At 34.2% G+C, this 18,669-nt stretch overlaps 1 protein-coding gene across 1 annotated transcript in view; it reads right to left on the reverse strand.

The window, feature by feature from the left end:
- The window catches only part of GRIA2 (glutamate ionotropic receptor AMPA type subunit 2), a 178,617-nt gene that overhangs the window by 24,476 nt on the left and 135,472 nt on the right, over positions 1 to 18,669 (reverse strand). Inside the window, 5 exon segments of the mRNA XM_020994112.2 lie at positions 6,635 to 6,833; positions 13,251 to 13,621; positions 14,151 to 14,357; positions 17,597 to 17,707; positions 18,455 to 18,559. Of these exon segments, the coding sequence (XP_020849771.1) occupies positions 6,635 to 6,833; positions 13,251 to 13,621; positions 14,151 to 14,357; positions 17,597 to 17,707; positions 18,455 to 18,559 (993 nt within the window).

The following is an 18,669-nucleotide window of genomic DNA, read 5'->3' on the forward strand; positions in this document are numbered from 1 at the left end:
CTCTAAATCATTTGGGACACATGCTTCTTCATGGTTGGAAATAATGGATGAGCATTATTTCAAAGGAATAAAAATTATAAGGAACCAAATCATTGTAGGCTTAAGAGCATAGGAGAGAGAAGTTGCATAAAACATACCATGAAGGACACATAGGAATGTCCATACTATGACTTGAAGGAAAAATGTTGTAGTAGAAAGACCACTGGATTAGGCATCTGAGAATCTAAAAGTGAATTCTGGCTTTGTTACTCTTTGTGGAACTTGAACAAATCACTCCATCTCTCTGGGCCTCATTTTCCCTAAGAGAAAATGTGTTAATTATAAGGTGATGGACAAGATATTCTCTAAGATTTTTTTCAAGTTTTAAAGCCTAATAATTGTACTAGTAGTTACTATTATGGTCATCATAATAATAACCATTATTATAATTTTAATCGTAATCAAAATAATTATTATTATAAGCAGTTTGGTGGTACAGTAGATAAAACATAGTATCTGGAGTCAGGAAGACTTGAGTTAAAATTGTCTCAGACATTAACTAACTGTGCAACCCTGGGCAAGTCACTTAATCTCTGTCTGCTTCAGTTTCCACATGAGTAAAATGAGGATAAAAATAGCACTTACCACCAAGATTGTTGTGGGAATAAAATGAGATATTGGTAAAGTAATTTGCAAGCCTTAAAATGATATATAAATGCTAGTAGTAATAGTAAAAATTAATAATAATAATAATAGCTTTGTTTTATATATTACTTTATTATTTAAAAGTACATTATCTACATTATTATTTGTGATTCCCACCACAATTCCCTGGTGTAGGGAGAGCAAATTTTAAGATTCCCATTTTATAGATGAGGAAACTGAGACTGAGAATGGTTGAAGTAGCTTACCTATGGTAACGAAGTAAATGGGAGTGGAAAAACTCTAACAGACATTCTTGACTCCATTGCCAGAGCTCTTTTCACTACAACTTTGCTACATCATGCATTGCAATGAAAGAAACTTAATTATAATTGAAGGCGCTTTACAGTTCTAAGAGGTTTATGAGTCTGTGCATGTGTGTAATGTATATAGGTCCTCCAGAAACATCATCCAGGAAAACATCCTAGATGTTTCAATTTTTGTCCTATTTTATAGAGAAAAGAAATTGCTAAGATGTGCAACACCCAAAATAGCAGTTTATAATTGAAAGCCTAATTCTCTCTTAATTATAGGTATGCTACAGTGCCACTATAATTAGTGGAAATCAGCAGATCTGAAATGAGTCAGACTGTATCATTTTCTGACTCCCTAAGGAAATGGTGGGACTTTAGGAACAGAGAACCCTTGGAAATGAAGATGCAGACTCTGCCCTTTCAGCATCACTTAGGGGTGACAGGCTCATCCTCCACTTGCATTATTCCACCTCTGGCTAGAAGAAGGAAATGTGAGTTAATTTGCTGATAAACCCTTAAATAAAGATAACTGTTTTGATCTGATAGCCTATTCCCAGAAGTAGATTTTGAAACTAGTACCCACTCATTGCTTCCTTCAATCAGTAATAGTGTGCAGTGTTCATTTCTAAATTTTCTGCCCAGGAATTTGAAAATACAAATTTCAACTTCATAATTTAACATGGTACTTGTAGGAGGAAGGAACATAAAATATCAAGTCAAGTATTGTTCTTATATTTTATGGAAATCATTTTTCTCTTCTAATGAAAGTTACCAATTTATAAGACAGCTTAATAAACATTTAGAAGAGAGGGCTGGGTTCTATTTTCAAGTGTGCTAGTTGAGTTCTGCCTCACCTTAAATCTATTATTTATCTTTCCTAAGCACTGCTCTCAGTAACTGCCCCTATAGAATGTGCAATATCAATAAATATAAGTATAATTTATAATTAAGTATAATAATAAGTATAATAAGTACAATTAATAAATATAAATATAATAAATATAATCCACAACACTTTAAAATTTATAAAGCACCTTCTCTATATTATTTTATTTGAGCCTTATATCCACCCTTTGAGGTAAATGTTATTATTTTCTCCATTTTATAGATGAGGAAAATAAGGCTTAGAGAAGTCAAATGACTTATCCAGGGGCACCTAGGTAGTGGCCACAGAGGATTTGATCCCAGACCTGCTACACCATGCTGCCTTATGTTTTAAATTGGTAAACAACTGAAGTTCTCATCATGGTGCAACCTTAACATTGATAGTTTTTGGTATGGGTAAAGGTGGGAAGGTGACATGGAAAGGAATGAGTAATTAGGAAATAATTTGCTTCCTAAGATTTAAAGTATATATGGACAATGAAGTAAAATGTAGTCTTCCCTATCTGACTGAAAATAATAAAGAGAAAAAGCCAAACAGTGTGTGTGTGTGTGTGTGTGTGTGTGTGTGTGTGTGTGTGTGTTTAAACAGCAGATGGGAAATTCTCCTTCTCTGTATAATTAGTAGTCGTGGGTCTGTTAACAAGCTGGCAGAAAGACAGAGAACATAGAGTTTGCCCCTTCAGCTCTATCTTCAACCCACTCAAGCCATTTATTCACTGGTATCAGGCTGGGTTCCCAGATGAGCCATCTGCCCATAGCTACAAACTAACCACTGGTTTAACCAGTTATCAGTCCCTTTAGGGACAAAGGACTCACAGACAATGGGAGTGAGAGGAGGTGAAGGCATCTTTGCCTAACATTTGGGAGTTTTAATTTCCAGTACTATCCCCACCAATCCCATAATATTACTGTAGTCATGGACTTTATAGGTACCTGGTTAATTAACATAAATTATTCAATAACATGAAAAATATCTCAATTAAATGTCTTTACCCTATTTGAGAAATCTTATTCTGCATGTATTTCTCAGTTAAAAGTAGTATTTTTTAAATGAAAGTTACCGTACCTTTTAGTATTTACAAGCTGTTATCTTTAGTATTTTTTTTAGCATTTTGTTGTATAATATCTTTTAGTATTTTGTTAGCTAAAGACAAATAATGTCTTTATGATATGAATCAGAGTATCACTCAGAGGACAATTCATAGTTGCAACACATTACAAACAAGGAAGCACAAATGACATCCATGAGCAAAAAACACAAAGAAATATGTATTGCGGGATGGGTAAAGGTATGGATGGGTTGTGACTCTATTCCAGGAAGGAGTACTCACATCAGTGTTCTCATAAAACCACATTTGAGTACATTTGTGAGAATTTGTAGGTCTATACATGTGGTCATAATGTTTCTGGCAACATTTTTAGGGCTAAAAGCACGATTTTCTAATCTCTTTGATCACAGTAATCAAATTCTTAGACATTAATAGTGTTTGTGAAATTTGGGCAATGATGCCCTGTGTAATGAGCCCTCTTTGTACAATCCCAAATTTAGTGCCATTCAAAAGCAGGTAATTTGTGTAATACTCATTTTATTTCTGAATAACTTTATAAAATACTAAGTAATTAGTGATGCTTTAAAATGATCAGAAAATGGTTCCACTGCTACTCAGAATTCATCTGTGCAGGTATAATCAGCTGAGCAGGCAAACATGAAATATTCCTAATAGCACTTTGTAAAGCTTAAAGCACAATATAGATTCTACCTATAAATATTTAAAGAATATATTTATACATTATTACTGCTGTTGTTGTTGTTACCGTTATTATTGCCAATAAGATGTGGCTATCCAAAAGCATAATAAGCTACCTCAGGAGATGATGAATTCCTTCTCACTAGAGGTCTTTATTGGCAGCTAGATGGTGCAGTGGTTAGACCATCAGGCCTGGAATCAGGAAGACCTGAGTTCAAATCCATCCTTAGATACTTAATACCTGTTTGACCCTAGGCAAAGCATTTAACTCTGTTTGCCTCAGTTTCCTCTGCTCTAAAATGAGCTTGAGAAGGAAATGGCAAAGCAATCCAGTATCTTTGTTAAATGGGGTAATAAAAAGTAATAAATGACCAAGGTGAATGAACAGTAACAATAACAAAGTGGTCTACAAAAAAAAAGGCTTCTTAAAGTTCAGCTTTAGTGATACTTTTTTTTTTTGCACATAGGTTGGTCTAGATCAGGGATTCTTGTTTCATGTCATTTAGCAGTGAAGCTGATGGACTCCTCAGAATAATGCCTTTGAATGCATAAAATAAAATGCATAAAATTGCAAAGAAAACCAATTATATCAAAACATGATTTCAATTTTGCAGATAAGCTCAGATGGAATGAAAAAAACATGCAGATGAGTGTATCTGAAGTTCTTTGAGAAGGGAGAGAACAGTAACAGTAACATTTAATCAAGGGAGGTTATGTAGAGGAGGTGTCACCTAAGCTGAGCCTTGGATGAAAACAAGGATGCTGAGAGGCAGAGATGAGGAAGGTGCATGTTCCAGAGCTGGCTGGGAAATAGAGATGGACAGACTGAAATCAAGATATGATGTGGAAATGAGGAGTATGGAGCATAAACTAGCAAGTAACTTATTCTGGAATATAAAATGAAAGGAGGCAGTAAGGGTTAAGTGAAATATGATGATGAAAATAAACTATGTAGAAGTCCTGTCCCCATCCAGGAGGCCACAGAACCGTTAGAGGATCTACGAGATCTTCTTCTTACTGAACTCTGATCTGGTTACTAAGGATGAAAGAAATTGAATTTTAGTAGTTTATATGCCCAATATCTCCTCCCTACAAAAAAAGGGAGACTATCGCAACCACATAATCCATTTCTGAAGTGGAAAAGAGGTTCACTTTCTCTAAGATATGGCATCCACCAATTATCTCTCCAGGTCTTCCTTCCTACCCTGGATGACCTACAAGAAAAAGCCAGTGTGACCCAGAGCAAGGAAAGAGAGCAGAGGGATAGAGCCAGCAGCGTCCTCTGCCTGTGATTTCTGTGGAGAATGCACATCAGGTCCCCTGCTACAGTAATATGGTGTACTTTGTATTATGCTGAGAAGCAAACCGCCAGCCTGTGAAGACCATTGAATACTAAGCTATTTGCTCTATGGGCTAAGAAATTAAGGACATAGGTTTTTGTATACTTTCCCAACTAAAGTCGCCCTGAAATCTTCCAGCCTGAGCCAATACTTTCTGCCAAAAGTAGACAGTGCTAATCATGAGAAATGTTAGCATGCTCTTAAAACCCTGATCTCTTAGAAAAATTATGGTTACTTCTATAAGCATTAAAAAAAAAACCCTAATGTTATTTCAAAAGAAACAGATGTACATCACTACCCCACTACCCTCAAAAAGGTTTTTTTAGAGCTAATTCCTGTTAGAACCAGTATCACAAGAGGGATAGTGACTGAACCTTTCATTTTATTGACATAGGGGACTCCCATGTAAGAACAATCTACCTTTAATGAAGGTCAGTAATGTCTCTGTGACTTATAGTCTTACAGAATTGCCTGCAGCCCTGAGAAACTAAGGGACTTGTTCCAGGCCACACACAGGCAGGATGTATCAGAACCCAGCTCTTCTTGACTTCAAAACCAGCTCTGTCTACCATGTCACACTGCCTCACAATATCATAAAACAAACATAGAACAACACATGTTCTAACTCATTTAGAGCACTTGTCAACACCCCCTATAGTAGACTTTTTCATTGATAATAATTTAGAGTATAATAGCAAGAGTTAGTATTATTTTGCAGTCAAAGGCTCTCTGAATATAGATTAACTATAAGTTTCTGTGTATGCTTTAGATACATGGAGAATAAAATGTTGAGAATCTTAACCTTCTATCCTTCTCTGAACCTATTATGAAAGTTTTCTAACAACAAATATTTGAAGCGAAGACTAATAGAGAGCTGTAGGCAATGGTGCATCAGACATGCACTAGACATGACTTTAACTAGACTCCATTCTGCTATCTTTAGGACTGACCAAATTTTTTCCTGAACTTAACAGAGAACTAACATGACCTAGGCTTAGACATAATACAAATGTGGCCTGGATTTCATGTATTGATTCAGTCTCAGTTTAGAGTTAAGCTTAAGAGATAGATTAATCAGTCTCCTCTTGACTTTAAGGGAAAGAACTCATATGACAAAATTAGTTACAGCAAGCTACATATGAAGCATTAGTTCCCTAGCGCATATTCATACAGAAGCAGAAATGAAAATATTCTTCTGATACCATACATGTTTGATAGATTATAACTCTACTATCCATTTTGGATCTAGTACTTTAAGACCATTATAATTTTTCTGTTGGAATGCTAGAATAGTAAGCTCAATATTATCATGGAGTTAACATTTGACTCAGACACAAGACTATCCACCATCATTAATTAGAACAGTTTTCTCAACTTTAAATACTACCTTCGAAGGCCATTCCTTATAACTGTAGGGCCAACCCAAAGACTGTGACACTTATTTCAAGAGGAAATAGCATTTTATAAAGAGATAATTAAGAAAATACCCCAATTTAAGCAAATTTCAATTATGTTCTAGACATAAGACAGTAAAGTTCAAGCCAACATGAAGAGAATTCCCCAGGCAACTTCAAATGTGGTGCATATCTATATATTTGTAGTACAGTTGTTACCAATTACCTTCTTACAACAACCTTTTAATAGATGAAAAAAGAGGGAAAATACAAGAGATTAAGAAAATTAAGAATTCAAAACAAACATAAAGAGCTATAAAATAATATCTTACCCTAAAAAACTCTTTTGTGGAGCCAGAGTCTAATGTTCCATAAGCAATTTCTGTTTGCTTAGAAAGATCCTCAGCACTTTCAATGGGAGACACCATCCTCTCTACGGTCAGGAAGGCAGCTAAATTAGCCGTGTAGGATGAGATTATGATGAGGGTAAAGAACCACCACACACCTCCAACAATGCGCCCAGACAGGGATCTAATAACAAGCATGAAATGGATTTGTAAAACTGAAATGAATGTTCTAAGAAGAAGACAAGTTATCAGTTTTATGCAAATACTGAACTATAATATCAGAGGCTATGTCAGAGCATTCTTTTTTTTTTTGTATCTCTGCTGTTAATGAAACCAGAAATTATAAGGCATTGAAGGATGGGAGGTAAATAGCTCAATGTGCTTTTCTAAGAATGGCAAATGTCCAGACTTCAAACATCAATTTGCTTTGCAAGGTGATAGTGCCCAATTCTTCAGTGTTGTAAGGTCCTGAAAAGAAGGCTTTCGAATACTTTGTGAAATTAATGCACCAAATGTTGATATTTTTCTCATCCAACTGTCTGCACAATTCAAATAAAAATGGATGGCAGAGTCACAGAGATAGGAAAATTCAGATCAAAACTAAAAAATAAAATCAGTTAACATACATACAAACAGATACACAAGCTCTTGTGGCTTCAACCTGCCTTGATTTTTGGAGACAGCTAGGGAAAGAATAGAATCAATCAGTGAAGCAGCCTTTCACCTTAACTGAGAAAAGTACCATTTGACCAAAGAGTACCCTGCTAGAAGAATGTTCCCAACTACCAAACTCCAAAGCACTTCATGAAATATAGCCACCAAAAACAATTCGAGAGAGGAAATGAAGGTAACTTGTCATTAAAAACAAATGATTAAGAAAAAAAATGTAATTCATATGAAGTATCTGATGCTTTAATTCAACAGATAAGTGGCTCTGAACTTTTTTTTTTTTCACTTCATGCTTAAGAAAAAAGAAAATAGAAAATGCAAAGAAAAACAGACTGGACATATGCAAGAGTTTGCCAGAAAAGAAAAATCATTTTAAAACACAATAAAAACCAAAACTGCTTTGGTGATAAATCAGTCCTTAATAATGTAATAAGGCTTTTCAAATTCCTAATGAACTTTGAAATCATTTCTGTTAGAAGAAGGCTTATGCAAAGATTGCAGTGTGTTGCAAAAAATGAGTGAAAAAAATTAGATAGGAATTTGAATGTATTTAAGGTATGTGTTATCCCTTGGTCACTGATATAGCAACTCTTGTCACTGTTTTAGGAACTATGCTTTTTCAAACAATTAAGCCACTCTCAGTTGAATCTTTTTTTAATTTTTTTTCAGTTCAAGGCCCTTAAAAGAGCCAAGAAAGGGCAAGAAAACAGGGGTAGATTCTTCAAAATATCACTCTTTAACTCCCTTTGTAGACAAACCTATGGAGAACATATGTCTACTGGATCAAATCCCTTGGTGAGAGCCCTTACAAATACTTAGTGATTGTATTAGGTAAATTATAAGAAAGAGATTTAGAAGAGAAGAAAAACTATGTAACATACATGGTAGGAGGAAGAAAAAAATGAATATTAGCCAGAAATCACAGTAAATTACCTTTATGATTAAAGCATAAAGAAAGAGAAGATAAAGTAAGTATAATAGAAAAACTAAAGGAAAAATGCTGGATAGGGCAGTCCTAGGAGTTGTTCTATTTATATTACAGAAGGGATTTTTCTTTTAAATTTTGGGAAACCCCTAATTTGGAAAGAGTTACTTTTTTTTTTTAATAAGAGTTACTTTTTTTAAGAGACCATTATTTGCTCCTTAACAACTGAAGATTTAATTATATGGCAAGTACCTTGTATTTAAGAAGGCAAATACAGTACCTGGTTATTAGCAACCCTTAAAACAAAGCTCAGAGTGCAGGGTAATTTCTTTTGACTTTATAGCCCCACATGTAATAGTCAATATATTACAGGAATAAAAATATTTGGCTCTGTTCCCATTATAAAATGCTTGAAGACATCACACTTGCCTCTCACAGTGGGGTGTTCGTTTCTCATATATATTGGAGTGATATATGCTGGTTTGATGCAAACAGTTGTTCAAAATACTTCAGGAAAAATTGAAGGTTTGGTCATTTAATTTTTTTTTTCATTTTCTGGTTCATCCATTAGTTCTATTCAGCTATTAATTCTATTAGTTCTCAACATAAGAATGTGATTTGATGGAGGAAATAGAAGAGTGGTCAATGTGAAATAATGTGAAATGTGAAAGCATTGTAAAAGCAATGTGAAAGCAATATTGTCTTTATTCTCTAAAATAAATATCATTATAGGAATTTTCACTAAATTGAAAAATAAAATAAGCATATATACAACATGTTTTCTTTTGAATTTTCTCATTAAAATGGAAACTCTTTGCACGTTGGGCTTCTTTTGTTCAGACACTTTGTACCCCTAGTTCCACTTAATAAATGCTTATTGATTGAATGATTCAATAATTATTCTGAGTAAATATGAATGTGCATATGCTTATATAGTTTTATGCACGTGTATTGTGGTCAAATTGTATACAAAATTATCTATGTACATATGTACATATACATACTCATGTACATATCTAATTCATATGATTTATAATTTATATTTTAAAAGCACATAAAAATATACATATATATGTGTGGAATTTATATGTATGTGTGTTTATATGGGTATGTATATATATGTATATATACATGCACATGTGTGTATACGTACATACACATATGTTTTCAAAAGGCTCTGTGTGTGTGTGTGTGTGTGTGTGTATATATATATATATATATATGAATGAACTTCTGTGATAGTGGTGGTGAACATCTATGATATTTGCCATTATAGGAGTGGTGTTGCACAACTATAATATTTGCTACCATGAAGACTGAGGCCAGTAAATGACAAATTTAAAAGTACTGAGTTGCAGTAGAGTAATTTGATTGGGTGTCCACAATAAGTCCAGCACCAATACAGTAATCCATAGTGAATAAGGGGCCACCAGGCTGCCTAAAAAGAAGCAAATCCACCCAGGTCATAAATGGATCTGGTCAAAACTCCTGTGCCAATCTATATTGGGATCAGGCCTGTAAATAACTGCTTCACTTTTAGCCTGGGCAAGATAGTGAAATCCAGTATAAAAAACCAACACACAAACAAAAACAAAATGCAAGGAAACTCAGGAAGAACAGACCATCTTCAGGGATTCTTTCTTTTCATTTCTATATTTCAATTTTCCAAAGGGTAAATGAAAACTTAATATTAAACTGAGAGAAAAGGTTTAATTTAGCTAATTTAATAGATCATTCAGATATGACTAGCTTTCAGCGCGCTCCATTAAATAATAAATTAGATAATATCTATTTTATATTGCATTTTACTTGTTTCACAAATTGATTATACATCAGAAATCTTTTGGTGAAAGAGATGACAAAGAATTTACCATCTCAAATATTAGCATTTTTATACACCCTTTTACTATTGACATTCCATCCTGATCTCCCCGGCCTCAAAGAATTCCCTGAACAGCTCTGAATCCTCATGTCACACTGGAAAGTTAAAAGTTTTGACTTATTTAAAATATTCCTACCCACAATGACCATTTCTCCCCATCTTTACATCACACACAACTAGAAACAATAGTTGTGCAGGAGTACACAAAAATACAAATGAGTTCTTGGAAAATATGCCAGTGCATTGACTCTATGTAATAGGAATTCTATTTTCACATTGCCAGCAATGGGCTTTTGGAGACACTTTCTCAAGAAACAATTTTGAGCCCTAAGATAGTTTGTTTGGTTTTCAAGACACTCATTGTCACAGATAGGTAACAAGAAGTCTCCACTCTGTAAAAACCAGTAAATATATTAAGTATATGTATATATTCACATGCCCATTTACCGTAGGCACTATCCAAACAATGATGATTTGTCAAAGAAAGGTGAACATTTCTACAGCATCAAACAAGCTTCCAAGCCAAGATATCTATCCTCCTTTCTTGTGTTCTTTCATAGTGCCGGGGTTCATCTCATACCCCTTCTCTCTACAGGTATATTTAAGATTTCAGCTCTGTTGACAAGCAGTCTTACCACCCCTACTAAAAAGCAGGAGCCAAAATAATTACCATGGCTTAGTACCTGAGGATAAAGGCCATGCTTTAACACCAGGACCTTTACATAAAATGTAATTCTTTAATTGACTGAAAGTATCATAATGCTTTTCTAATAAGCAAAAGGAGACTTACAGCTCTCAAACATTAAAAAATTTAGTTGATGTAGAGCATAAAGTAACTCATTTATCTTCCTTCTAAGTTCTTAAGATATTCTTATACTAAGACATGCTCTTAAACTAAATGAATCAAACCATCTCCTCTGGAATTCATAAATGTGGTTCTTCATAGGTTTAAGATAGGCAGAAGTATTTTCAACAACCAGACTATTTTAGAGGCATCAAGCCATAGGACACCTGACTCAATTATTTGAAACTGAATGAATTTTTTCCTTTCATTTTTTTTTCTTTTGTACATACATTTACCACTTTTCCACTGCCCTGGAAAATTAAAGTATGGCTGGTCATCATGTCATATCTACTTTACATACTTCTATCACTTTCACTTTACGTTTTTGAAATCCAAGCACATATACTTTAGAGCTAATCTGCCTCCTAAAGAGGTAAGAAAAACAATGAACTAGGAATATTATTTTTTTAAAAAAATCAATCCCAAGGAAAGAAAGGACTTCCTATAGATAAAAGCCCTAAGATTTGACTACTCAGCTAAATAAAAACCAGCCTTCTATCTTAAGACCAGGCAACCATTACTTTTCAGTGACCCTTTTCCAAGGCCTAAATCATTCAAGAAACATTAAAATCAAGTGTCCATAAAAGGGAGGTTCATAAAAGCCAGTTGGGCAGTCAATTGCTATTATCTGAACTGGGTACTTCTTTTCTTCCTTTTCCTCAGTTTAAGCTGCTTCTTTCTATTAAAAACCTGGATGAATGATATTTGGAAATGAAGTGATTAATTTGTTTGATTCACCAAAGGTCAGCTTAATGGCACAAAGTGGCCAACCAGTATTTCCTAGTCCCTTTATTCTGGTGCAGCCATATAGATAAGAAATGATATAGATACTGGACCAAAGATTTCAATCCTCTTTGCTTCATCCTCATTAAGAACAATTTGCCTTATTGTTAAGGAAATATCCACCTATCCTTTTTACTTTTACTTCATGAGTTATTTCATTTTATCATTGTTACTGATAAACAATCATAGAATCTTAGAATTGGAAAGCATTTCAGAGGTCATCTAGTGAAACTATTTGTCACCCAATATTATTTCTATCATGCTGTTAAAAACATTTTGAAAAAAAATCCCATATCCATTATCGCTAATTCTGTAAGGCATAATGTCAAATTGGCATAATCCAAAGGTGCCTCCTCAGCTCTTACATCCCAACCCATTACTGAGATGTACTATCCTAGAATGTAATCCACTGTTATATATTAGGACAAGAATTTAGAGCTTGAAGAAAGCTAAGAAGTCACTTGTTCCTACCCTTATCATTTTAAGGCACAGATATTACTATAGTCCTAAGGTCTCAGGAATCATGAAAAAATATGCATTATATTAAGGATATATTATATCATTATGATGAAGACATATACACATGATGATTAAAAAAGACATACCCTTTCTCTTAGGGAGGTGGTTTAACTCATAAGCCAAGCATTGAGACAGGACAAGGTAAAATAAAAGTATACCAGCTGCATGATTGCTATATCTTGTAACTAAAACTGGAAAGATACTGAATCATTCCTCCATGCTAGAAGATTGTTGCTCTGCTCTATTGCTTATTTAAGTATACGATATGGTAATTTATTTTATATTGTTTACAGTGTAACTTCATTCCTTTAATTGGATAGGTATATATTATCAGATTCAGTAAAAATACTATCAAGAGTACAAGTTTCTGAATTGATTCCGTACTATGCCATTCTTGTGTTTCCCAATATTTTAACAAATCATCCTTATTGTGGTCCTAGCAAATTTCCCTAGATTCTTGGAAATTATAGTATACCACTTTTTTTTCATTAGCACCATAAGTTTGCCAAGTGACATCCATGATTCAATCTCATCTCATTGTTTGTTGTGGGTGAAGAATTGGTAAAGGAATAGGCAAAATAGCTTTTAGGGGTGACCTGCTGTTTCTGAAGCTCTTAAATCAAGTTACCTGTTGTTCCCATATACAGTTCTGTGGTTTATATACACAGACAACTGTAAAATAGGAATATGCAGCAAAAACACGGTACCCCTCCAAGAAGGTATGGAATGACAGAGACCTTATGCATTTTATAGCCTCTCCATGGTACTTACAAATTCACCAGAGAAATACATGTTCAACACTTGTTGAGTATTGATCAAATATTTCACCGCCCATGACCAACAACCTGCCCTTCCAGGGTTTAAAACTGCTTGGACAAGAAGTTGGCATTTGGTTTCATCTTTAGAGTCAATCTATAGGTACCATGAACATCTTTTTGAGACCTAAAATGCACAAAGTTGAAATGGGCATGTAACCAACCTTGGCGAAATATCGCATCCTTGCTGCATAAAGGCACCCAGGGAAAACCAGAGACTATTAAATATTCCAAATTCATTAGTTGACTCGTTACTTTGTGTTTCTCGTCCATCTTCAAACTCCTCAGTGTGCCACTCGTAGGGGCTGAATCTGCTGACCAGGAATAAAACTACACTGACCCCAATGTAGGCAAAGACAATGCACATCCAGATTTCATAGGCTAAGGGATCGAGAAATGAAAACACTCCTGGTTTGGACTTCTGAGGCTTCTTGATCATAATTGAGATCCCAAGGCTCATGAAGGGCTTAGAAAAGTCAATCACCTCTTCTCTCACCAATGTAATAGTTAATGGAGCAATTGCAATATCGGCTTTCTGTAAGGGAAACAAAAGAAGATCAGAATAATGAGAGCCATACTTAGTAAGGACTGATGGTCCCATCCCTTCAATTGGAGATGTAGACTAGATTAGCAAGGAAATGCCAGTGATCATCTTACTGGTGGAGTCCTGACAAAGGGGAAATAGAGTAGTGATTTACTCCCCAAATACCCCTGCTTTTTCAATATACGCAATACACTCATCTGGCTTGACTATGGTAAGCATATCTTTATTCTGAATCTCTATTTCTCTGACATGCCCTTTCCAGAATTAGAACAAAGGATATGGCCATCTGCTGAAAAGGAAAGGAAACAGAGATTACAATCCATCTTTCAGTTTATATGCTTTTTAAATTCTGGTTGAATTTTCTAAGCTTTGAAATGTTTATTTCACATGAATATGAGCTTGTTTACTCCCAGTGACGTTATAAGAATCCAGATATATGGGCTTTTGGAGGGAAAATACATCAGCAATAGTATTTAATCATTTTAATTAAAGTGGAAAAAAAAATACAATATGTTCTTACCCCATAAACAAGCTCTCCAACCATCCCGTTCCAAATTTTTGTATCTGCGTCCCTGGCCCCATACTTGCCATCCCCAACAATGGTCAACTTGTATTTGAATCCACAATGTTTGGCAATCTCTGCAGCCAAATCCACACAGTAGCCTTCATATCGCTCATTGCCTTCTAACATTTCATGATTTTTCTTCATCATGACATACGGGGATTCCTGTTTAGAAAAACTATGCTTCAACTGACTGAAAGCAACTGTGTTCATCATATACTTTAAATTATACCTAAGTAACTCCCAAAGCTCTTATGGGTAACTGATTTGCTTCTTTGTTAAATCAACTTAACATTTTAGAATTATTCATAAGAAGATATGATGTAGTCATAAGTCATATAAGGCTATACACATACACATATATATACATATATGTATATGTATATATACACATATACATATATATATACACATACATACATACATATATATGTATATACACACAAATATGTGTGTATACAAAATGTTCCAAGAAAATATCTTTTATCTCACCCCCAAAATAACTACTGTAACTCTTATTAAGATCATTGTAAATATGAAAAATAGAATAGATGTCACACATACATTCTCTTCTCCCATCCGTAAATATGTAGTTTCTAGCTAAACAAGTTTTCCAATACCTTTCCTTTTTCTTTTTCCCTGTGTTTTCATCCTATCTCTGATTCCTCTCTTAGGAAAAGAATAACATGTGAGCCAGAAGTAATCTATATCATCATCAGTAACTAAAGGTCAATAGATGGAGTGGAAAAAAATAAAAACTTCTGCTCCTCCACTTAAAATTATAAAATGCTCAAGGTAAAAAGACTTAAAAATCTTCTAATCCAATTTGATCAATTTACAGACAAAGTAATGAAAAGAGAAGTAAAGTGAGTTACTTTATTATAGAATAAGTATTTAAAAACAAAACAAGAAATGCTATACTGAGTCAGACCTCTGTTCAGTCCAATACAGTAGTCTTCCTATTACTGTGACAGCCTTGAGATTTCTGCAGGGACAGTATGGTTACTTCATATTAGCCCCACATTTTAAGCAGCTTAATTTCTAATTTTTTTAAAAATAATGTTACAAGGATTCCCTATCTATTAACTTGGAAATCTTTTATTACTTTATTTGTATTTTTAGACTGAACAATTTTACAATCATCATCATAATAGCAGGCATTCATTTAAACTCTATGAATTTTAAAGCCTTACAGAAAAGGGCTTTACATACAAAATCTTATTTGGGCTCAACAACATCCCTGTGTAGGAGAATTTAGGAATATCATTGTTATTTACCAATGATGAAACTAAAATTCATAAAGGTTAAATGACTTGCCCATGATCACATAGCTAGTCATCATCATACAGAATCAGATCTCAGGTTCTCCTGACTCTAAATTCAGTATTCTGTCTACTATAGCATACTGCTTACCCATGTGTAGAGAATTATTCATCTCCAACCTATGTTCTATTAGTTTTATGGGATACCCTCTCCTGCTCCCTTAACCTATGGAACATTCTGTCATTTTATGCTAGTATAAGTGCACATAGATAAAATTCACTTTAACATGCTTTACTGTCATTTATTGCTGTGTTTGAGTATGCATTCACTCCTGAGCTCAATATTATGGTAAAATTAGCAGAGAAGGTGTTGTTTGAATGAAATCAATCCACAAGCATTAATTAAGTGCTTACCATAGATCAAATGAAGTAGCATAGGAGTGGCACTCTCTATCACTTAAAGCATGATACAAACATTACCTACCCATTGTAGCTGTTGTTGTCATAGCTATGATATGGGTCAGTTGAACCTGATGCCAAATAAAACCCTGTCTTTTTCTCTCTTCCCCCCAAGCCCTTTATTCAACTACCAAAAGAGGCCTCAAGGGATGGATTTGTAAAATGATTTAGTTTTTGTCCCATTTTTAACTTTTATCAAAAGAAGAAATAGTGAAGTGCTTAATGTTATGACAGAGACAGAAAAAGCAGAGTTAATAATTATTTTGCTCAATATCTGAAGGAAATTGGTTTTGTTGCATAGCAGAAACAGACTAAAGGCTATATTTTTAAATTAGAACACACATCACCTAAAAAAAACGTAATAGGGACACTTGCTGAAAACAGAATGAAATATTGTCCTTATTGGACATCAGGAACACTTATTAGCTTCCCAAAAAGGAACAAAAGATAAGGTTAATTCCCATTTCACTCTGGGCTATAGAGTGTGGACTAAATATATAACTCCCTAGAAATACATAGCATAAGGTTGTCAGAAATTAGGTTCTTTTAATAAATAAAGAAATTAAGGATTCTGTTTGGATACATGATTATTCTAAAAACAGAAAATGAGAGGGTTTTCCAGAAAAGCCAATATCTGCATCCACCTATCTATATTCTTGAGCAAAAAAGATCAGTCAAATTTTATATCTTGCATAATAATTACAGCCAAAAGACATGTTCTAGGATCATAAATTGAGAACTGGAAGGAACTTTGAACAGTGTTCCATCTTCTCATTTTACTGATAAGAAAATCAAAGCCCAGAGTGATTAATTGATGTCAAACATAGAATCTGAACCAGAGTCTTCCTGGAGTCAAGAAGACTTGAATTCAAATGTGGCCTCAGACACTTCCAAGCTGTGTGACCCTACGCAAGTCACTTAACCTTGTTTGCCTCAGTTTCCTCATCTGTACAATAAGCTAGCAAAGGAAATTCCAGTATCTTTGCCAAGAAATCTTAAATGAGGTCATGAAGACTGTGACAAGATGAAATAACAACAAACCCACTTCACCATATCATGCTGGCTGTCATGTCTTCCATCTCTTATTTCTACTGCACAAAATAAAAGACAAAATGCACTACATTTGGAGTCAGAAGACTCCACTATTGCTGACTGCATGACTACTCAATTTTCTAAAAACTATAAAACAGGCATATTAATAATCACACCACCATCTCTCATGTTTTTGTGAGCATCAAATATACAAATACATATACAATTTGTAAATTGTAAAGGGCTGTATAAACAACAGGTGTTGTTAATATATGTGTGTATATGTAGGTATATGTATATGTATGCATGAGTGTATGTATATAATATTTGTAAGGGGTTCCTAGGTCACTTCATCATATACATTCTGATTGTCTCTGATTTTTTTTCACATGTAGATATCTTTTCTTCCCAACTAGATTTCAAGCTTCTAAAGGGCAGTGACATCCAGCTGCAGAGGGATACGTTTGCCTTCTCAGCTTTGCACACAAACAGAATTTGATAATTGTTTTTGATGTTGATGATGATGATCATGTGCTATTTACTATTGTTAACAAGAACTAAATAATAGAAGTATAAGCAACAATGTTCTATCCACAAGGAAAAGGGAAAACCAAACAACCACAATGTCAAATAAAGGATGTAAATAATTACCAAGATTGTGGTGACAACAACAGTCTTATTCTCTAATCCAGAGGTGTCATTCCCTGAAGGGATTTCAGTAAGTGTCACCACCATTTTGTCCATTTCACTCCAGTATCCAATCTGAAAAAGGTTACAGGAGGTAGGCATACTGATGAATGACCTTTCTGATAACAAAGCATTTCAGTACATTCAACTCATTCTTCCTACCCCTAACCTTTTCAGATATTAACTAAGCTTTGTTAATGCAGAAATGCATTCTTTATACACATAACCTTAATAGAAATGGAGAGGAAACAAAAATGAAGAGAATAACATGTGGTCATAGATTTTTGTAAAGTTGTGTTGTTCATCTTATTTTCACACACATACATATGCAGAAACACCCAAGTATATTTTTTGGAGGGGGAACATCTGGAAATATAAATAAAAATTTAGGAAAAAAATTGCATTTTCATCTATACAGTGCACAGAGAGACTAAGAAATGCAGTATTTGGATGTTTGCTTACATTGATTGCTCTTTGAAATAACATTCAAGACCTAGAAATTAGTAGTCAGGACATGATCATTATAGTTTTAGTCTCTCATATTTAATTTCTTTGCAGTCTTGGTCAGAATAGAAAAGTATCACAATTCAATTTGCACTTCTTAAAAAGTAAATTAGAGGTTCACAGCACTTACCAGGAGTTGCTGGGCTTATGTTTGGGAATAAACATTGAAAATATCTCTGTACTTTTAAAGACTACTAAAATGTGTGCATTATATATTAAAAGACTGTTAAAATATTTGCAAAACCTCTTGGTTCTGAATCACCTACCTTCCCATATCACATAGCAGAAGACAGCCTTTAAAGGCACTAAGTAATTTACCTTCCGAGGCCCATTAGTTTTGAGCTCCATGATGTTAATTGTATAATTTATTCTTTTTCCATTCTGGTCAAACTTTATATTTCCTGAAAGACCTTCCACTTGAACCTACATGAGGAAAAGGGAAAAGAAACACATGTAGATTTGCCTCACACACATAATGTGCCCTAATTACTGTTTATGTGTTTCCAGGTAAAGAAAAAAAAATTTCAAAGATT

The sequence above is a fragment of the Phascolarctos cinereus genome, unplaced genomic scaffold (genome assembly GCF_003287225.1).
Source record: "Phascolarctos cinereus isolate Bilbo 61053 unplaced genomic scaffold, phaCin_HiC Scaffold_9;HRSCAF=440, whole genome shotgun sequence".
NCBI lineage: Eukaryota > Metazoa > Chordata > Mammalia > Diprotodontia > Phascolarctidae > Phascolarctos > Phascolarctos cinereus.